The sequence below is a fragment of the Microtus ochrogaster genome, linkage group LG5 (assembly GCF_000317375.1).
Source record: "Microtus ochrogaster isolate Prairie Vole_2 linkage group LG5, MicOch1.0, whole genome shotgun sequence".
In the NCBI taxonomy this organism is placed as follows: domain Eukaryota; kingdom Metazoa; phylum Chordata; class Mammalia; order Rodentia; family Cricetidae; genus Microtus; species Microtus ochrogaster.
In genome coordinates, this window is record NC_022031.1 from 32,771,705 (window position 1) to 32,787,849 (window position 16,145).

The window sequence follows — 16,145 nt, forward strand, 5'->3', positions numbered from 1 at the left end:
AAAAAAAAAAAAAAAAAACCCCAATTCTCAAGTTTCTAAAAACTTTTTATATAGAGTTTCATTAGAAGAACCAAACAACAATACCCAGAGACGGATTTGAAGCTTTGTTGCTAAAAGGTAAGCATGTTATGTGTGAATATGTTGTGTGTATTGTATATGTGTTTATGTCTATGCACATTCTCAAGAAAATACTCACGTTCCACCAATTCAATCCCCCCTCTCACTGTTTGCCATTTTAGGAATGCAATACAAAAAGCACCCTTGCAGCAGCAGCAGCAAAGAAACAATAATAATTAACTCCAATACCATGCATCGGTGTCACCAGAAGAAATATCTGCAGCCCTGGGCCCCTACGAGGAGCCCTCTGCTGCACACGTGGAAAGGCTGCCGTGACCTGGAGGGGCAGAGTAGTCCTGACGAAAGTCACGACCACAGCAGAAACCCAAGGCTAACATGGAACCGAGACACAGGCAGGCAGGTGTGAGACCTCGGTGAGAGTTTTCCTCTTGAGTCTTGAGGCTGGAACATTAAAGCCGAGTGTGGATCTGGCCAAACAGCTTTCTCTAATCCTATTTGCTAATGTTTTCCCAAGATTAATCAGATAAAGTCCCTCAGCATGTGCTTTGAGTTGTTTGGTAATTTCCACCTGCTCCTCGGGGCAGACGCGGTGCACTGCACGGGGCTCCTGAAGGCTCTACTGTCTGGAAAACACACAGCAACAACAGCTGCTTATGGCCTGGGCCTAGTGGCGATGGGGTCAGCTCTCTACGTGCCAACCAGCAACAACACTGGGCTTCTTAAGTGAAGCGGATGACAAAGGAACAGTGTGCTCCTTGTCCTCTGTCGTCTGCAGCAATAGAGTCACTGCAGATCGGCAGTGGGGCTCTGGCATGCGACGGGGCAGTGTACGCGGTAGGGGGAACCTAGAGTAGGTGAGGTCTCAGAAGCTTCAAGGCCTGAGGATGGACCCCTAGGGTGTGAGGATAACTGCTGTTCACGTAAGGAGACAGAAACACCAACTGGGCCTAGGCTAGGTATTGGGTGTAGGGTTGATCCTGAGGAAAGAGACAGAGAAAAGGAAAGTAAACCCAAGTTTGAAAACATGAGAGATGGGACCAGACATCCATGAGGCTCACATACCTTGCTGGCCTCAGTTTTACTAAATTGGGAATAGTTGCTATTAGTTCTACAGTGAGAGGCAGGTACTACCTGCATTACAAGGACCTAGGAGCTTCTGAAAATCTAGAGTCATGACCAGCGATGTAGCTCAGTTGGCAGACTGCTTGCCTAGCATGCATGAAGTCTAGGGTTCAGTCCCCAGCCTGATATCACTTGGGCATGGTAGCACAAGAGTAATCCCAGCACTTGGGAGGTGGAGGCAGGAAGATCAGAAGTTCAAGCTTTTTCACGGTGGTGTTAAGGGCAGATGTTTAGTGGGCAGAGTGCTTGATATGTAAGGAGAATTTAAGCTGAGCACGGCAGTGAGGGTACCAGGAGACAGGCGGGCCCGAGGACTCACTGGCAAGTCCGTGTAGGCAAGATGGTAAGCTCCAGCTTTAGTGAAGGACCCTGTCTCAAGAAACAAGTGAGAGACAGTGACAGAGGAAGGTGCTGGCCATTCACACACAAGTACACCTGCACACGTGCGTGGGCACCCTCCTCCCCTGTGCTCTCACACAACATGATCCTCAGCTATCTAGGGAGCTGGAAGCCAGCTACACAGGGTACTTCAGATCCTGCCTCAAAAGCAAAACCAAAACCACTCCAGGAAGGCGGTATCATGAGCCCCATCTCCAGCCTACTGAGTCAGAACTTTTAACAGCAGCCCAGGCACCTATCCTTTATCCGCTCCCCAGGGACTCTTACACAGGAAATGGTGGAGTATCACCACACTCAGTCTCCCTGGTACCCCCACCCCTGAGGCTCCATGAGAGGCATTGCTAGGCAAGCTCTACTATGTCTGAGCCAGCCCCTGGAGATCCTGACCTAATAAACTGAAGATACTCCCAGGTGAGGGACAGTAGTGAGGCTCACAAATACTCATAACTATTGCCAGAGGCCTAGGGGAACCCGCCTGTCAGCACCTGGACAGCTGGGGTGGATGAGAACTCTGGACTCAGGTCTTGGGACCATTGGGGCCGACAGAGAGCTGAGATGACAAGAGGCCTGACCAGAGTTTAGCATCCCCTGAAACTGCCCACAGAGGCCTTTCCAGCCAGGAGCCACAGGACCTGTCCATGGTGTCTGTTTTTAGCTCTAAACTATATATTTACATGAGAGCCTGAAGCTGAACAACACTGGAAATTTCATTGCCAGAGGGGTCCTCTAGTCTTTGGCTAACACATAAACCATTTTTGTTATTATAATGAGCCCAAAACTGGAGGTTTCCTAATTGTCCCTTGGAGATAAGTTTTTCCTGTCAAAACATCGTTCTTGTGAAGACTGAACTTTTAAAAAACAAGTTGGACGCGTTTACCGAGTATATTCTTAAAATAAAATTGATTCAGGCCTGTTTTATCTGCAGTAAAATGCTTCTATTTAAACACACAGTGTGATGAGTTTAGACAGATGTTTGTTCCCTATAAACATGCAGCCATGCCACAATTAAAACATTTCCATCATTCTTGAACATTCTGTTATGTCTGTGCAGTCAAACCACTGGCCCCAGCTGTGGCCCCAGCCAACCACTGATCTGAGACCCAATGCTCTGCATCAGCCTGCTCTGGAGTCTTATGTAAATGAACTCAAACTACACGCCCTTCTGGGGTCTGGTTTCTTTTGCTCCGCGCAATTGTTTAAAGATCTACTGATAAAGCTGGGCCGAGGTGGCGCACGCCTTTAATCCCAGCACTCAGAAGGCAGAGGCAGGCGGATCTCTGTGAGTTCGAGGCCAGCCTGGTCTACAAGAGCTAGTTCCAGGACAGGAACCAAAAGCTACGGAGAAACTTAGTCTCACAAAAAAAAAAAAAAAATCTACTGATAAGCATGAATTACCACCAGCGAATTTCCCTAACATCCACTGCCTCTTGGGCTTCACAGGTAAGCATGCAGGCCGGCAGGACCCTACATCAGTAGGAAGCACAGCATTCTGGAACATAAAGCAGGTTACTGCGGAATAAATGGGAAGCGAGACAGCAGAGACTACAGAGAGATAATGGGAGTTCTAACTTAGCTGGAGGATTTCCAAAGCAATGCGCTGGATGGGAGAAGAAAAGGAAAGGTAGGGGTCAAAAGCAGACATTACCAGCTTAAGAAATGCGACAGTTTAAAAACGTATCTGAAATTCCTCTCTTTAAGTGATGGGGCTTAAGTGTGAGCTGGCCTTCACTGCTGGGCAGCAAAGGGTGCACAGGCCACTTTCTCATCTCTGACACCAACCTACAGTGGCTTTTGTCTTGGTTGCTCTACATAGGGGAAGAACAGTTGTTCCCAGGGAAGTAACAATTAAACCAAGACCTGCAGAACGAACAGGACATGGATCCTGAGGGACTTGCATGTACAACAAGTCACTGGTAAAGGCATGTGGCCCATGCAAAGGACTCTGGGATATTCCTTTTGGAGTGATCCACACATCTCTTTCTTCATCCAAATCCAACTGCATACATTTATCTTTGTTTATGTTTCTAGTTACACTCAAAGTCCCAATGTTATGGGAATCTCTTCGTACTAATGTGGACGGCTAATATCGGTTAGTACCACGTTCTGGTCCTATGCAATGGTTTAACTGTATATTTGACCTTTATGTGAAATATGACTTCATGGGAAGAGGTCCTCACATCTCACAGGGGGACCCATGATAGTCCCTAGGTTAGGGACTCTCTGTAATCTTATCTTCATGTTTTTATTACAGTGGGGCAGACAACTGACGAGTGATGACGCAGAGTTACATTTCCATAAGTGAAACCTTTCCTCATGCAAGTCCCGAGTTGATATTCACTTGACACTTTTTCAAGCCAAGGAATCTAGTCTTATCTGGCTGGGAAATTTGAACCAGTGCCGATCACACAGAGAAGCCAGCATTTGGCAGGCTTGGGTATGGGCACTGAGCCACACCGCCTATCCCGTCTTCATATAAATGTTGAAGATGATGAATTAATCCCCGCTGTGACTGACGTCTGCAGCAATTTCCAACACCAAACAACACAGAAAAGGAAAAGAAAATAGAAAAGAAAAGAGAAGCAGTAACTGTTTGATGTCCCAGAAACCAATAGTACTCCTAATATTTTGAGCACTTCACTGACAAGGGGGATTTGATGGAAGACCCAGGGAGAAATGCTGAGCACGTGGTTTTGAGTTTTATCTACAAACTGGAGAGAAGTAACTGAGCAAAAACAAACATACCGTCCAAGGAGCTTTGGAACTACATGGAAACGGCTCCCTGCCACAGCCTAGGGACAGGTCTGGGGACATCGGAAAGCCACTGTGTAGGGAGAGGGCAGAAGCTCCGAGTCAGTGATGCCGGACAGACTGCTTCACTGCTGGGACAGTCACAGTCACGGCCAGAGTCACTGCACACATGTGACCTCGGATCTCCTGAAACGAGGGTGTTACGAGCAAGGGTTTATTTTTAACTCTTTCATTTAATTTTAGCTAAAGTCACCAGTGGCTGGTGACTACTGCGGTGGAGACGACACCTAAAGAGCATTGCTCTTTAAAATCAGGAACTCCTAGCTCATCCTGGTTAGTTTCTATTGTCAACCTGACACATTCGAAAGTCACCCGGGAAGAGACAGTTTCAACTGAGACATTGTTCATATGACTGGCCTGTGGCCCATGTTTATGAAGAGCTATCTTGATTAATAATTGACACAGGAAGGCCCAGTCCACTGTGGGCAGCACCATCCCTAGGCAGGTGGGCCTGGGCTGTATCAAAAAGCCAGCTAAGCATGAGCCAGGGAGTCACATTCTGGCATGGTCTGTTCCAGTTCTTGCTTCCAGGTTCCTGCTTTGAATTCTTGCCCCGACTTCCCTCAGAGCTGGACAGTGACTAGGAAGTATAAATGGAAATGAGCCCTTTCCGTCCTAACTTGCTTTGGGTCCGTGTTTTATCACAGCAATAGAAAGGAAACCAGGGCAAGTTAGATGCATGATCCTAGTACTCAAGGGGCAGAGGCGGGAAGACCATGAGCTCTAGGTCAGACTGAAGCATAGAGTGAGACTAACTGAAAAACACCAAGAAGCCAGCAAGCCCACCCTGAGATCTTCTTAATGAAGATATATCTTGTTTAATTATTACTCTGCACTCGACTTGGTGGCGGACATGCGGCTGTCGGTTTGTTTGTTTATAAAGCTTATTAGCAGATATTCAGTAGAAGTTACATCACATAAGACACTGGAGTTAGTATTTCACACAGGGTCTCCATGGAGATGTATACCCACAAATTGTTCTGTACCGAGCATGCATATTTGTGCATTAAAGAAAGCCGGCCAGCTCTGCAAACAGTTTCCTACTGTTCACCATGGAACCTCCATTTGGCATCCCTTAGATCGAGCAGCTTCTGCGAAATATACTTTGGGAGATGCTGCAATAGTCACAGTGGAACCGAGATGAAACCTCCTAGGTAGTTCCTAGGAGAAAGGGACCCTTGATTTTCAAAATAAACCCGTTGATCCACGTTTACTGAGTGGTGTAGAAAGTACCCTTTCCTAGTACAAACCAAAAGTAGTTGTTGGCCCATTTCCCTCCAGAGAACAGTGGCAGTGGGGCACGTGATTCCAGACACTGCCAGGCTGCTATCATGAACCGGGTAGGCCTACAGACATGGAATATCACTGGCAGCTGGGAAGCAGAAGAAACCACAAGCTAAAACAGAAGTAGTTACAGGAATGTACTAGTGTTTAAAAGATTTTTATTTTGTATTTTAAGCCAAAAGGTTAAATACGGAGAATGTGCTGTGATTAGAATATTATCCTCCATACCAAGGATGTGCTAATCCAAGATTTGAGGTACCGTGAATCAGGCCAGGTACGGCTCCCGCAGGTAGGAAAGGAAAATATAAAACACGAATCTGATTGATACCAGGGTAGAGACAGCTTCCTTAGTCACTCCTGGTTTTGTGTTTTGTTAATATTTAGTAGAGAGGGGTAAGAATTAATAGCAACAAAGAATAATTTCAGCAAGATTTTCCGTAGCTGTTGTCCATACACTTATGCTGAAATCTGATAAGCTTTGTAGAGGTCGAACCATGATTCAGATGAATTGTTTTCAACAAATCCCTGTTTGTTCTCTTTACAACTTGAATTTGGAAAACAACAACAGAGGTCTTTTCAGAGCAAGTGGAGGAATCTGAAACTTTTATTTTCATTTAGTTTTAATTAATGTTAGTGGCCAGCCAGGAGAGAGGCCAACTCCGTTCTTGGTCCTGGCACCGAGGCTGGGTGAAGCTTCGGTCTTTGGTGCTGAGGTCTTAATGGCATAAAGCTTGATTTTTTTATTCTGATACATAAGTGAATCATGTTTGTGATAGAAAGCCTGGAAAACCTGAGGAGTTACGTATAAGAAAGTTCCTTCTGTAGTTCTACTAAGAGAAAACCACAGTTGCTGACTGGGGCCTACACTGATCGCTTCAGTACCTGATGGGCTGAGGCAGGGAAACCCCAGGTTTGTGGTCAGCCTAGGCTGCATAGCAAGACCCTGCCTCAAAACCTCAAAGCCTCAAAAGTCTCCCTCAAAGCCAAACCCAGTCTTTCAAAGCAAATAACAACGAGAGAACCACTGCACTTTTTGCTGTATTGCCTTCTTCTTTATGGACATATGATTATTAGTGATTCCGGAGTATGGCTTCAGATCCTGTTTTCATTGCTGAATGCTATGCGCTGGTAAGTCTTCAGTGGGCATCATTTAAACTCTAACAAAATAATTTAGGTTGTAAAATAAATCAGACCACATCTCACCTTTGATTCGATTAAAAACAAAACAATGAAACAATGTGATACTTCCCCATCCCACCCCCAACCACCTACATCCTACAAACTGGAACCTAAAATTCCTGGACATCAGTCTTTGCTCTAGCAAAGATGTGTGACTGATTCTACACAATACAATTAGTTAGCAATAATTCTTGCTATTTTTCAAAGACACACTTATATAAATCTGCCAAAGCTCCTAAAATAATCCCTCATAGGCACTCTGGCTCACCTCGGGGTACTTAGGCTGCCGTGAACACGCTGATGTTACCCTGTAGACACTCACTCTCTCCCCTGCATGAATCCATGGACACAGTGCATCATCTGAATTAGCAAAGTCTCATGAAGGCAGACTCAGCTTTTCTATGGGCCAAGCACATCTCTCTGTTGTCATGATGAGCTTCCGGGCAGGAAGGCCTCTCTAAACAAAGAGGGAAGGTCATCTTGGACAAGAGATGGCAAGCCTGGTTGGGACACAATGCCAAAGATCAGAATCTCAGTCCATCAAGCCTAGGCCACTCTAGAGTTGATGTCCTTTGAAAATGGGGAAACTGAGACCCAGAGGCATTACAAGCCTCACCCAGGGTCGCACAAGTCATGAGGTAACATGAGAGTGGGAATGTCTCTCTGCAGGCTGCAGCTCTTTCTTCTGCACTGGCTGTGTCCAAGGTTGAGCCATTCGGCTGAAAGTCCCGGAACCGCCTGACACGCGGCTGTCTGGAGGCTTCGGCCCAGATGATGCTCGGAAAGAAAGGATCCTTTGAGAAGCCTCACAATGGCTCTTCACCACCAGCTCTTCAGGCAGCGCTTGGCTCATGCCAAAGGCTCTGCTGCTCTTCACTCTGCTGACCTGATCTTGTGTTGCAGGTCAACCTTGGCTACTGGACCCAGCCAGGTTTCTCCAGGGGGAGTGCAAGCTTGACCTGACCACCTCCTAGGGGAACAGGGTCAGTCCCTGAGTGGGTTCCCATGAGACCCACTTCACGAGACAAGGCTTTCTACAACTTTGGTCCTTACATTATTTTTTAAAGCTCCCATGTTAAAGCGGTAGTTTGGGTGCTGAAAACTGCGAACAGGTAACAGGTATCTACATAATGAGGACGGACTGAGCCATGAGCCTTGGTGTAACTCAATGTCAGTAATGAGGGATGGTGAAGCATGGGACCACATGTCCTCCTGTCTGAGGTAAAGGGTGAAGAGACGAAATAATACATACAATAGCTCGGCAGAGGGGCTGGTGAGATGACTCAGCCGGTGGAGGTACCTGCTACCAAGCCTGCCAGCCTGAGTTCAATCTCCGAACCCCCAGATTGTAGAAGGAGAGAACCAGCTTCTGCCAAGCTGTCCTGCAGCCTCCCCATGGGCCCTCTCAGGTCCCGTCCTGTCAGACCCACAGAAGGTGTGCTTTAGCAAGATCTTCAGCTGACTCCTGTATACAATGGAGTCTGAAACCAAGTCCTCATTTTGACAATTATTGTAATTCATGCAGCCAGGATCAGGCTCTTAGACAACACCCATTTCAAAACACCACCCCGGGGAGATTACGATGCACGTGGTGTGTGAACCACCCTCCTGATAACTGGAGGTCTCCTGGCCCCAGCAGCTGGAGTAACCTTTGCTTTTAAGGCCTGCACCTCCAGGAGGCACTTTAATGTCAGAGATAAGGAGTCCCAGTGAATGACCTGGAGGGCCTTGCTTGGGTCAGGTCATTCAGGGGTCGGCAGGCACTATGGAACGAACTAACCCCTTCCCGCCTGTCACCAGCCTCTCACAGGAGCCCGGTCAGCTCTTCATTCACAGTTAGCACAGCACTAACAGCCCTCTTTGAGTTTGCTTTTGTTTTTAGTGAAAGGCCATCAAAACCCTGTGCTAGGCTCTTCTTGCTTGCTAATGATAATTCTGATTAGATCAATTCTATCAGCTGACTCCCAGGGCAGCCAGGGCCAATGGCAACCTCCTTATCCAATCAAGGCCTGGCCCATTTCCCAGTTACCAGCACCATTTAAGCTTCCTCTCCCACAACTGTGAACTTGCTTGAATTCGGTCATCTTCAGATGAGAAATGGATTATCTTGTCATCCCGCCAGCCATCCCCTCTCTGCTGGACAGCAAGCAGAATGGCATGTGTTTCTCTGGGTTCCCAGGCTGCTGGCTGGCTGAGAGGCTCGGTTAGGTCTCAGCTGGGGCCATCAGGCAAGCTCTGGAAGTGGAAAGTCCTAATGGCCTTCACTAGTCTGGCCAGAGCGACCTCTTCCCAGTGTCAAAATTCCAAATTGATTTTCTACTCAGAGCCTGACAGGATGAACAATTGTCCCAGTTCGCTGCAGACCAAGGTTTTCCCAGGACTTCCAGTGCTCGGATAGAGAGGGCTGGCTACCTGGAGTCTGGGGCACCAGGACACTGAGGCGGGATGAGAGCATTCAACATTTCCCAGGTGAGTTCACCTGTAATCTGGGCAGAGAATGTCGAGGTGTTGTAGCCCCATTTTATTCTGTCAGGTCTATAGTTTAAACACACCCCTTCATGCCTCTGCATCTTAATTTGCTTTTATTCTCTATTATAAATCAGTCAGGATGAAGCTTTAGTCCCCATAAATGTGTTAAGTGGCAATTATGAAATAAGGTGGTACCAGGGAGGAATGGCTATATGTAATCCTTCGTAACAGAGGTACCTCATCCTTAAACGACTCTTCCCAAATTACAAACAAAAACCAAAAAACAATTCATGTATTTATTATGTACCAAGCATGGGCCATTCAGGACTATATTTTATTTAGTAGCTGTCCTCCCAGGACTGACAACCCAAGGGAGATACAGACACAAAGACAGCTAACTATGTTTGCTCTGAGGCTACCTAAGGAATCACTAGGATGGATGAAAAGTCACGAGAATCAGGGAAGGGAGAAGCGGGGTTGTTCTACTTACTGAGTACTAATTACTGTAAATTCATTATCTGACTTAATAGCTAACATTTCTTAAGTACTGACTGTGTGTGCCTGATCTTTAACTTTTGTAATTCCATTATGGTGACTCCGTGAATGAGGAAATGATGGTTTCAAAAACTGAGTGTCTTGTTAAAGATTACAAGTTAGTAAGCGAAGGTTTGGGGTTCGAGCCCAGGGGTTGGGTCTTACGCTGGCTGTGTGTGATTCTGAGTGTCCTACCCTTGTGAGGTCCTGGACCCTCCACAGAAGCCATGTGCTAGATGCTCAGCTGGCACTGCTCCAGTGCAATCGGCTGACTCTTGACACGAAAGGCTGTGCCCATACATGGGAGATGGGAAGGACCCAGGTGAGGCTCCAGGACCCCCCTGTGAAATGCTAAGCCTGACTCCAGCAGTGGCCCACCGACGGCGGAGGACTTCTGGGAACGCTGCTGTTTTGAAGGAAACTGGCTGAACAAATGCTGTCCTTTGACCTCTTGCTGCACTACACTCTGAAGAATGCACGACCAGAATTTGAAGACAAAGTCCTGGTTATTCATCTTCTGGGGATGCAGAAGATACTCGTGACTGCATATTTTCTAGGCTTTGTTTAAGTGTCCCCCAAACACACCTCTCTTATATAAACCATAATATCTCAACAAGTTGCTTTGACCATATAGAGTAGCTGGACTATCCAAAATAAAAGTACACGGATTTGCGGGCAGTGAGTGTTTCAATGAGAAAAGGCTTCTGCCAGCAGGCTAGATGTCCCGATCCTGAAGCTAGATGTCCCGATCCTGGGAGCCATGATGAAAGAAGAGAACTGACTGCCACAGATGTTCTCTGCCCCCCATGTGTGCACGTGTGTGCAGCTGCGTGTACAAACACTAACACACGTCTAAACTCAAGCACACTCCCCCACAATAAATAAGTGTAAGAAAATACTGTACTAATTGAAGTGTATTGATTTGGTATGCTAACTCTGATTATAATACGCACTTTGCAATTCTGCAACATTAGACGTAGAGCCAGGTAATTCCAGCAACATCAACGAACACTGGCCATCAGTGCCAACCCACAGGTTTAACACTCTTAGTGATCTGCCCAGCAATTGAGTCTGGCACCATATAGTTGTTGTGGGTTCTTAAGATTATTTTATTCTATGTGTATGGGTTCTTCCCCTGCATAGATGTCTGTGCACCGTGTGTATATTTACTGCCCACAAAAGCCAGAAGAGGTTGTTGAATTTCCCAGAACTGGTGTTGCAGACAGCTGTGAACTGCCGCGAAGGTGCTAGAAATCAAACCTGGTCCCCTGGAAGAGCGGCCAGGGCTCTAACAGCAGACACCTCGCCAGCCCCCGTTGTTGCTATTTTGGGAACAGGTTCTCTCTACAGTGCCTTGATTGGCCTGGAACTGACCATGTAGACTCAGAATTGCAGCAATCCTCCTGAGGATACGTCTCGACAGGCATGCATCACCACGCCTGGCCATCACGTGATCACTAGACTCATAAACATTCACAGTATCCAGTCCTGTGATTTACAGGTTTGAGTTTGTATAAACACATAATTTCACAAAATTTTTTAAAGACTACTTACTACTGCTGCTTCTTACAATTAAACTTCCTGTTGCGATGACCAACAAAAAGAGAAATGTGGGAAGAAAACAATTTTAAGTGCGCGTTAAAGAAGTTCAAACTCGGGGGGGGGGGGGCACCCGCTACTTCTCTTGTCACTTCTACTACTAACAACTCCCAGTGAGGACAATCATGTTTTTTCTCCCAGGTCCCCAAACAAGTTCTTTCTAGAATACTGACTTGTTCAGAGTCTGGCTGGGAGGCTGCAAGGCAGCTCCTGGCACTACCAGGTTCTCCAGCTCCTGGGGCCTTTCTTCAGGAACAGAATACAACGGAAAGATTTAGACAGCAGAGAAAGGCTTTCTCTCCTTGCTGATTCCCCCACAGTAGCCTTTATGCTTCTGTGCACAAGAGAGACCTTGATGCTCAGCCCTGTGACGCTCAGCCCTGTCCATCTAACGTCTGTCTGTTAACTCAGCAACACTGAAAGGGTGTCTAGCAGCACTGTTACTTCTGGTGGCCTCTGGGGACTTGTTCCTGTCTACCTGGGTGTGGTCCCATTGGGACCTCAACTCTGTGGCCCAGCCGCAGCTGCTTTTGTGTCTCTTTACTCATAAGCCCCTCTCTTTCCACGTCCTTGACATTTTCTGAGATTAGCTTTATCAACAGTTTCCAGCGCTCACACTCCCGAGTTGTTTGCACAACCTTTTACTCTCGGGCTGGTTATTTACACCCAGCAGTCTCGATACTGAACAAACTAGCAAACCCACCATCAACGCCTTTAGCCTTATTTTCACAGGAGTCCTACAGCGATGCTCAGAGATCACTTGGTGGCTGTCCCAAAAGCTTCCTGAGAACCCAATGGAAAGAAAGTGAAGACGACCACCTATTCTTTAACCAACTAACAAACAACATGAGGGACATCTCAACCGCATGCAAAGTAAACGGTGTGGTGTGTATTCCGGGGTGTAATTCTAGACCATGAATTAGACTCCTAATTCATAACAGAAGATCCACCACCATTTTCTTTACTAGATATAGATACACCACATGTACAGCTAATATGTCTTTCATTTTTAATCTTTATTTTATTTTTGTATTTTGCTTCTTTAATCCCTGGGATCTTGATGACCTCGAGAGGGACCCCCCGCCTCCTCCCACTAGTTAATACCTGAGAAAGCAAACTGTTGACTCACAGTTGTGTACGTACACACACACACACACACACACACACACACACACACACACACACACAGCCAATATAAACCAGCCAGGCTAGAGCCCACAGCCAAGTACCGCCCACATTAGGCTGTCAGACCAATGACTGCAGGGCAAGTAACAGGTGGACTGAACGGCGTGCCCGAGGCTGCTGAGATCCTTCAAATGAGTATACCTTACACCAGTTTGTCTGCCCGCTCTGGGTCTTCCCCATCTGCTGCTTCCCCCGCACAGTTGGGCTCAGCTCTTATTAGGAGGCTATGTGAATATAACACAGTATCTTTCTGGGCATAGTCATGTGAGCTGTTGATCTCAGATACCCAAATAATAATAAAACATCACTTCAACTGTGCAGACAAAGAGGGGAAAGAGGAGAGCAGACACCTGGGCTCTTTTGGTCAACATTCAAAAAGACTCGGATAAAGCTTGTTTTGCCAACTATATTTAGCAAAGCTACATTTTTAACTCTCTCAAGAAAAAAAAAAACATGATTTTAATATAAAGCAATGTATCCTACTGCGTAGGGAGGGACTCACTAGTGTCACTGGGGCTACCTGTGAGGCCAGCATCCACATTAAAGTGAACCTGTCACAAAGGTTTCGAAGGTTCTTGATCTCTCAAGCACATGCTAAAGCCAATGGTGAAAGACACTTTTGAAGAAAATAAACACAGGGCACAGAGGGACAGCTCAGTGGTTAAAAGCACCTGTCACTCTTTCAGGACTCAGGTTGGATACCCAGCACCCACGTGGCAACCACCTGTAACTCCAGTTCCGGGGGATTTGCGACCCTTCTCTGGCCTCCACAGGCAGGCACTCCATGCACACACGGTGTGCAAGTATATATATGCAAGCGAAACACGCATACACAAAACAAAAATAAATCTCTTTTAAAAACAATAGAATGAAAGCAGACTCCACTCATCCGTATTACAAAGCTAGCTTAATCTCTCATGTTCTTAATCGCAAATGATCCACCCACCGATGGCTTCACCCCAGGGAAATTGGGATAAGGAGCAAATTCCCTGTGACACAGAACTCTTCCTTAGGACTTGCTTCTCTCGGTGTCTGACTTTGTGTGCCCAGCAGCCGATAAGCAGCGGGTGTTAAATGCTCATTTACTGACTAAAGAAAGTAATGTTTCTGAGCATCACTGTCACTAGTAGTGACAGACCAAAGAAGTGGCTCAGTTGGGTGGTGGTAGTATACGCCTTTAATCCTAGCACTTGGGAGGAGGCGGACAGGCGAATCTATGAGTTCGAGGCTAGCCTGGTCTACAGCTCAAGAGTTCCAGGACAGCCAGGGCTACATAGAGAGACCTTGCCTTGAAAAACCAAAAACCAGGGGGTTTGAGAGATGGCTTTGCAGTTACTTAAAAGCACTGGCTGCTCTTCCAGAGGTCCTGAGTTCAATTCCCAGCAACCACACAGTGGCTCACAAGCATCTGTAATGAGATCTGACGCCCTCTTCTGGCCTGCAGGTATACATGCAGACAGAACACTGTATACATAATAAATACATAAATCTTAAAACAAACAAACAAACCAAAAACCAAAAGAAAATTAAAGTGTCTCTATGATTTTAGAGTTGAGTATTAAATCTAGCTTCCTTGGCCCAAATCATTATATAGGAATAATATTAACACATTATCACCTCCTGGAGAGCAACTTCCGACATTTACGTAGTTGCAATAGACATTTTGATGCACCCTGGCCCTTTGCTGGTCACTGAACACTGTCTAATTCTGCAACTCCCTCCTACCCCTCCCTCCGCTTTCCGTAGCTCTCACGTATGGTGCCATACTTCCGAGACACTTACCAAGGGCTCTAGCTCTTTGCGGTCTATGAGGTTCATTTCCGTGACGAAGTAATAGAAGTGTTTGTAGCAGGTGTTGACATGCGCCTCTGCCCCCATCACAATGACCCGGTCAAAGTGGTGGATGTAGACGTGGACGAAGACCCGAAACAGGCGGCACAGGATCTTCTTGCAGATCTGAAGGAAGTTCTTTGGGAAGGGCACCCCTAGAGGAACAGAAAGAAAGATGTGTGAAGACACTAGGAAGGGTCTTTTTTTTTTTTTTTTGGTTTTTTGAGACAGGGTTTCTCTGTGGTTTTGGAGCCTCTCCTGGAACTAGCTCTTCTTGAAAGTCAAAGTCAACACATTGAACAAACTCAGGGAGAATGTGGGTGCAGCATGGTGGCTAATCAATGTGGCAACAGGTGCTAGGATCCAGGGATGAGGCAAACCCAGGGCAAAGACGGGGTGGGAGCAGTTACTTGAGTTTCAGAGCTTTCCCGGGTGAAATAGGGCCACTAAACTGCCACTGAATACCGAGAGAGCACAGAATCTTCCAAAGAGTGTCCTAGATATGCCTGGATTTCCTCTAAGACAAGTGAGGGAAGCTGCAGGAGACTGAATAAGCCATCATTCCCTGTAAGATAGTTTAATTATTCCCATTTCACAGATGAGTAACGCAGAGGCTCTGAAGTATGGGCTATAGTTTCACACAACAGTGGGGCTGGGATCTCAAATCGGCCAAATTCCAAAACCCAAAGTACAGGTACCTTTGCAGTTTAACTTGCATTGAGACCTGTAGGAGACATACCACTCAACAGCCCAACATAATGAAGTATTTGAAATTTACTCTTCAACAGCACAGGGGCACAAACAAGCAAACAAGGCGGGTGATGGAGAGGGCAGGGCAGGGAGAAGTCCATGGCATCAGGAGATGCCATCCCAAGAACTGGTCAGCAATGGATACTTAGTTGCCAACAGGGGGGAGGGGTGGTTTCGGAAGAACTGAGAACTTTGTAATGTAGACCAAGTTTGTTTAGCCTGTAGGGTAGGAAGAAAGAACTTGAGATTCCTTTTTCTTAATCATTAACTACGCTGCATATTTTCCATAAGCTTTTCATGTGTATGTCTTGCCTAGGGACTAGTTCTACAAACGGTGGAAGTATTTCATACTTCAGTTCTACTTTTTAAAGTCTCTGGCACAAGGGAGGCAGGGAATGTATCAACCAAAACAGATCAAGAAAGAATAATGGTCTTATTTCAGTAATATGTGAATTCAGCACTTCCTGTTTTAGAGAGGGGAAGGCCCACAGTAGAGATGGGAGCTTTTTTGCCAGTCATGGTATAGTTTTGACATGGGATGCTGCGTGCTGTTTCTGAAAGAAGGGGGAACTTTGTAATGAAGAACACTGTCAAGCCTGTAGGGGAGGAAGAAAGAATTTGAAATTCCCTTTTCTTAATCATTAACTCTATTATTCTTTCGATCAAGGTTTCCAGCTGGTAAAAGAAAACTTCAGTCACTGCACTCAATCAAAAAGGTATATTGACAGCGTTCACCAACAGTCTCCACTGCAGCAAATGCATGTCTTAGGGCAGTGTTCACCAGCAGTCTCTGCTGCAGCAGATGCATGTCTTAGGACAGGGTTCATCAGCAGTCTCTGCTGCAGCAGATACATGTCTTAGGGCAGTGTTCACCAGCAGTCTCCACTGCAGCAAATGCATGTCTTAGG

General features: G+C 46.4%; 1 protein-coding gene across 2 annotated transcripts in view; it reads right to left on the reverse strand.

The window, feature by feature from the left end:
- Positions 1 to 16,145, reverse strand: part of Mob3b (MOB kinase activator 3B) — a 174,459-nt gene that overhangs the window by 14,531 nt on the left and 143,783 nt on the right. For both annotated transcript variants that reach the window (XM_005361977.2, XM_026786839.1), the window contains exon 3: positions 14,440 to 14,642. In XM_005361977.2, the coding sequence (XP_005362034.1) occupies positions 14,440 to 14,642 (203 nt within the window). The remainder of the gene's footprint in view (positions 1 to 14,439; positions 14,643 to 16,145) is intronic.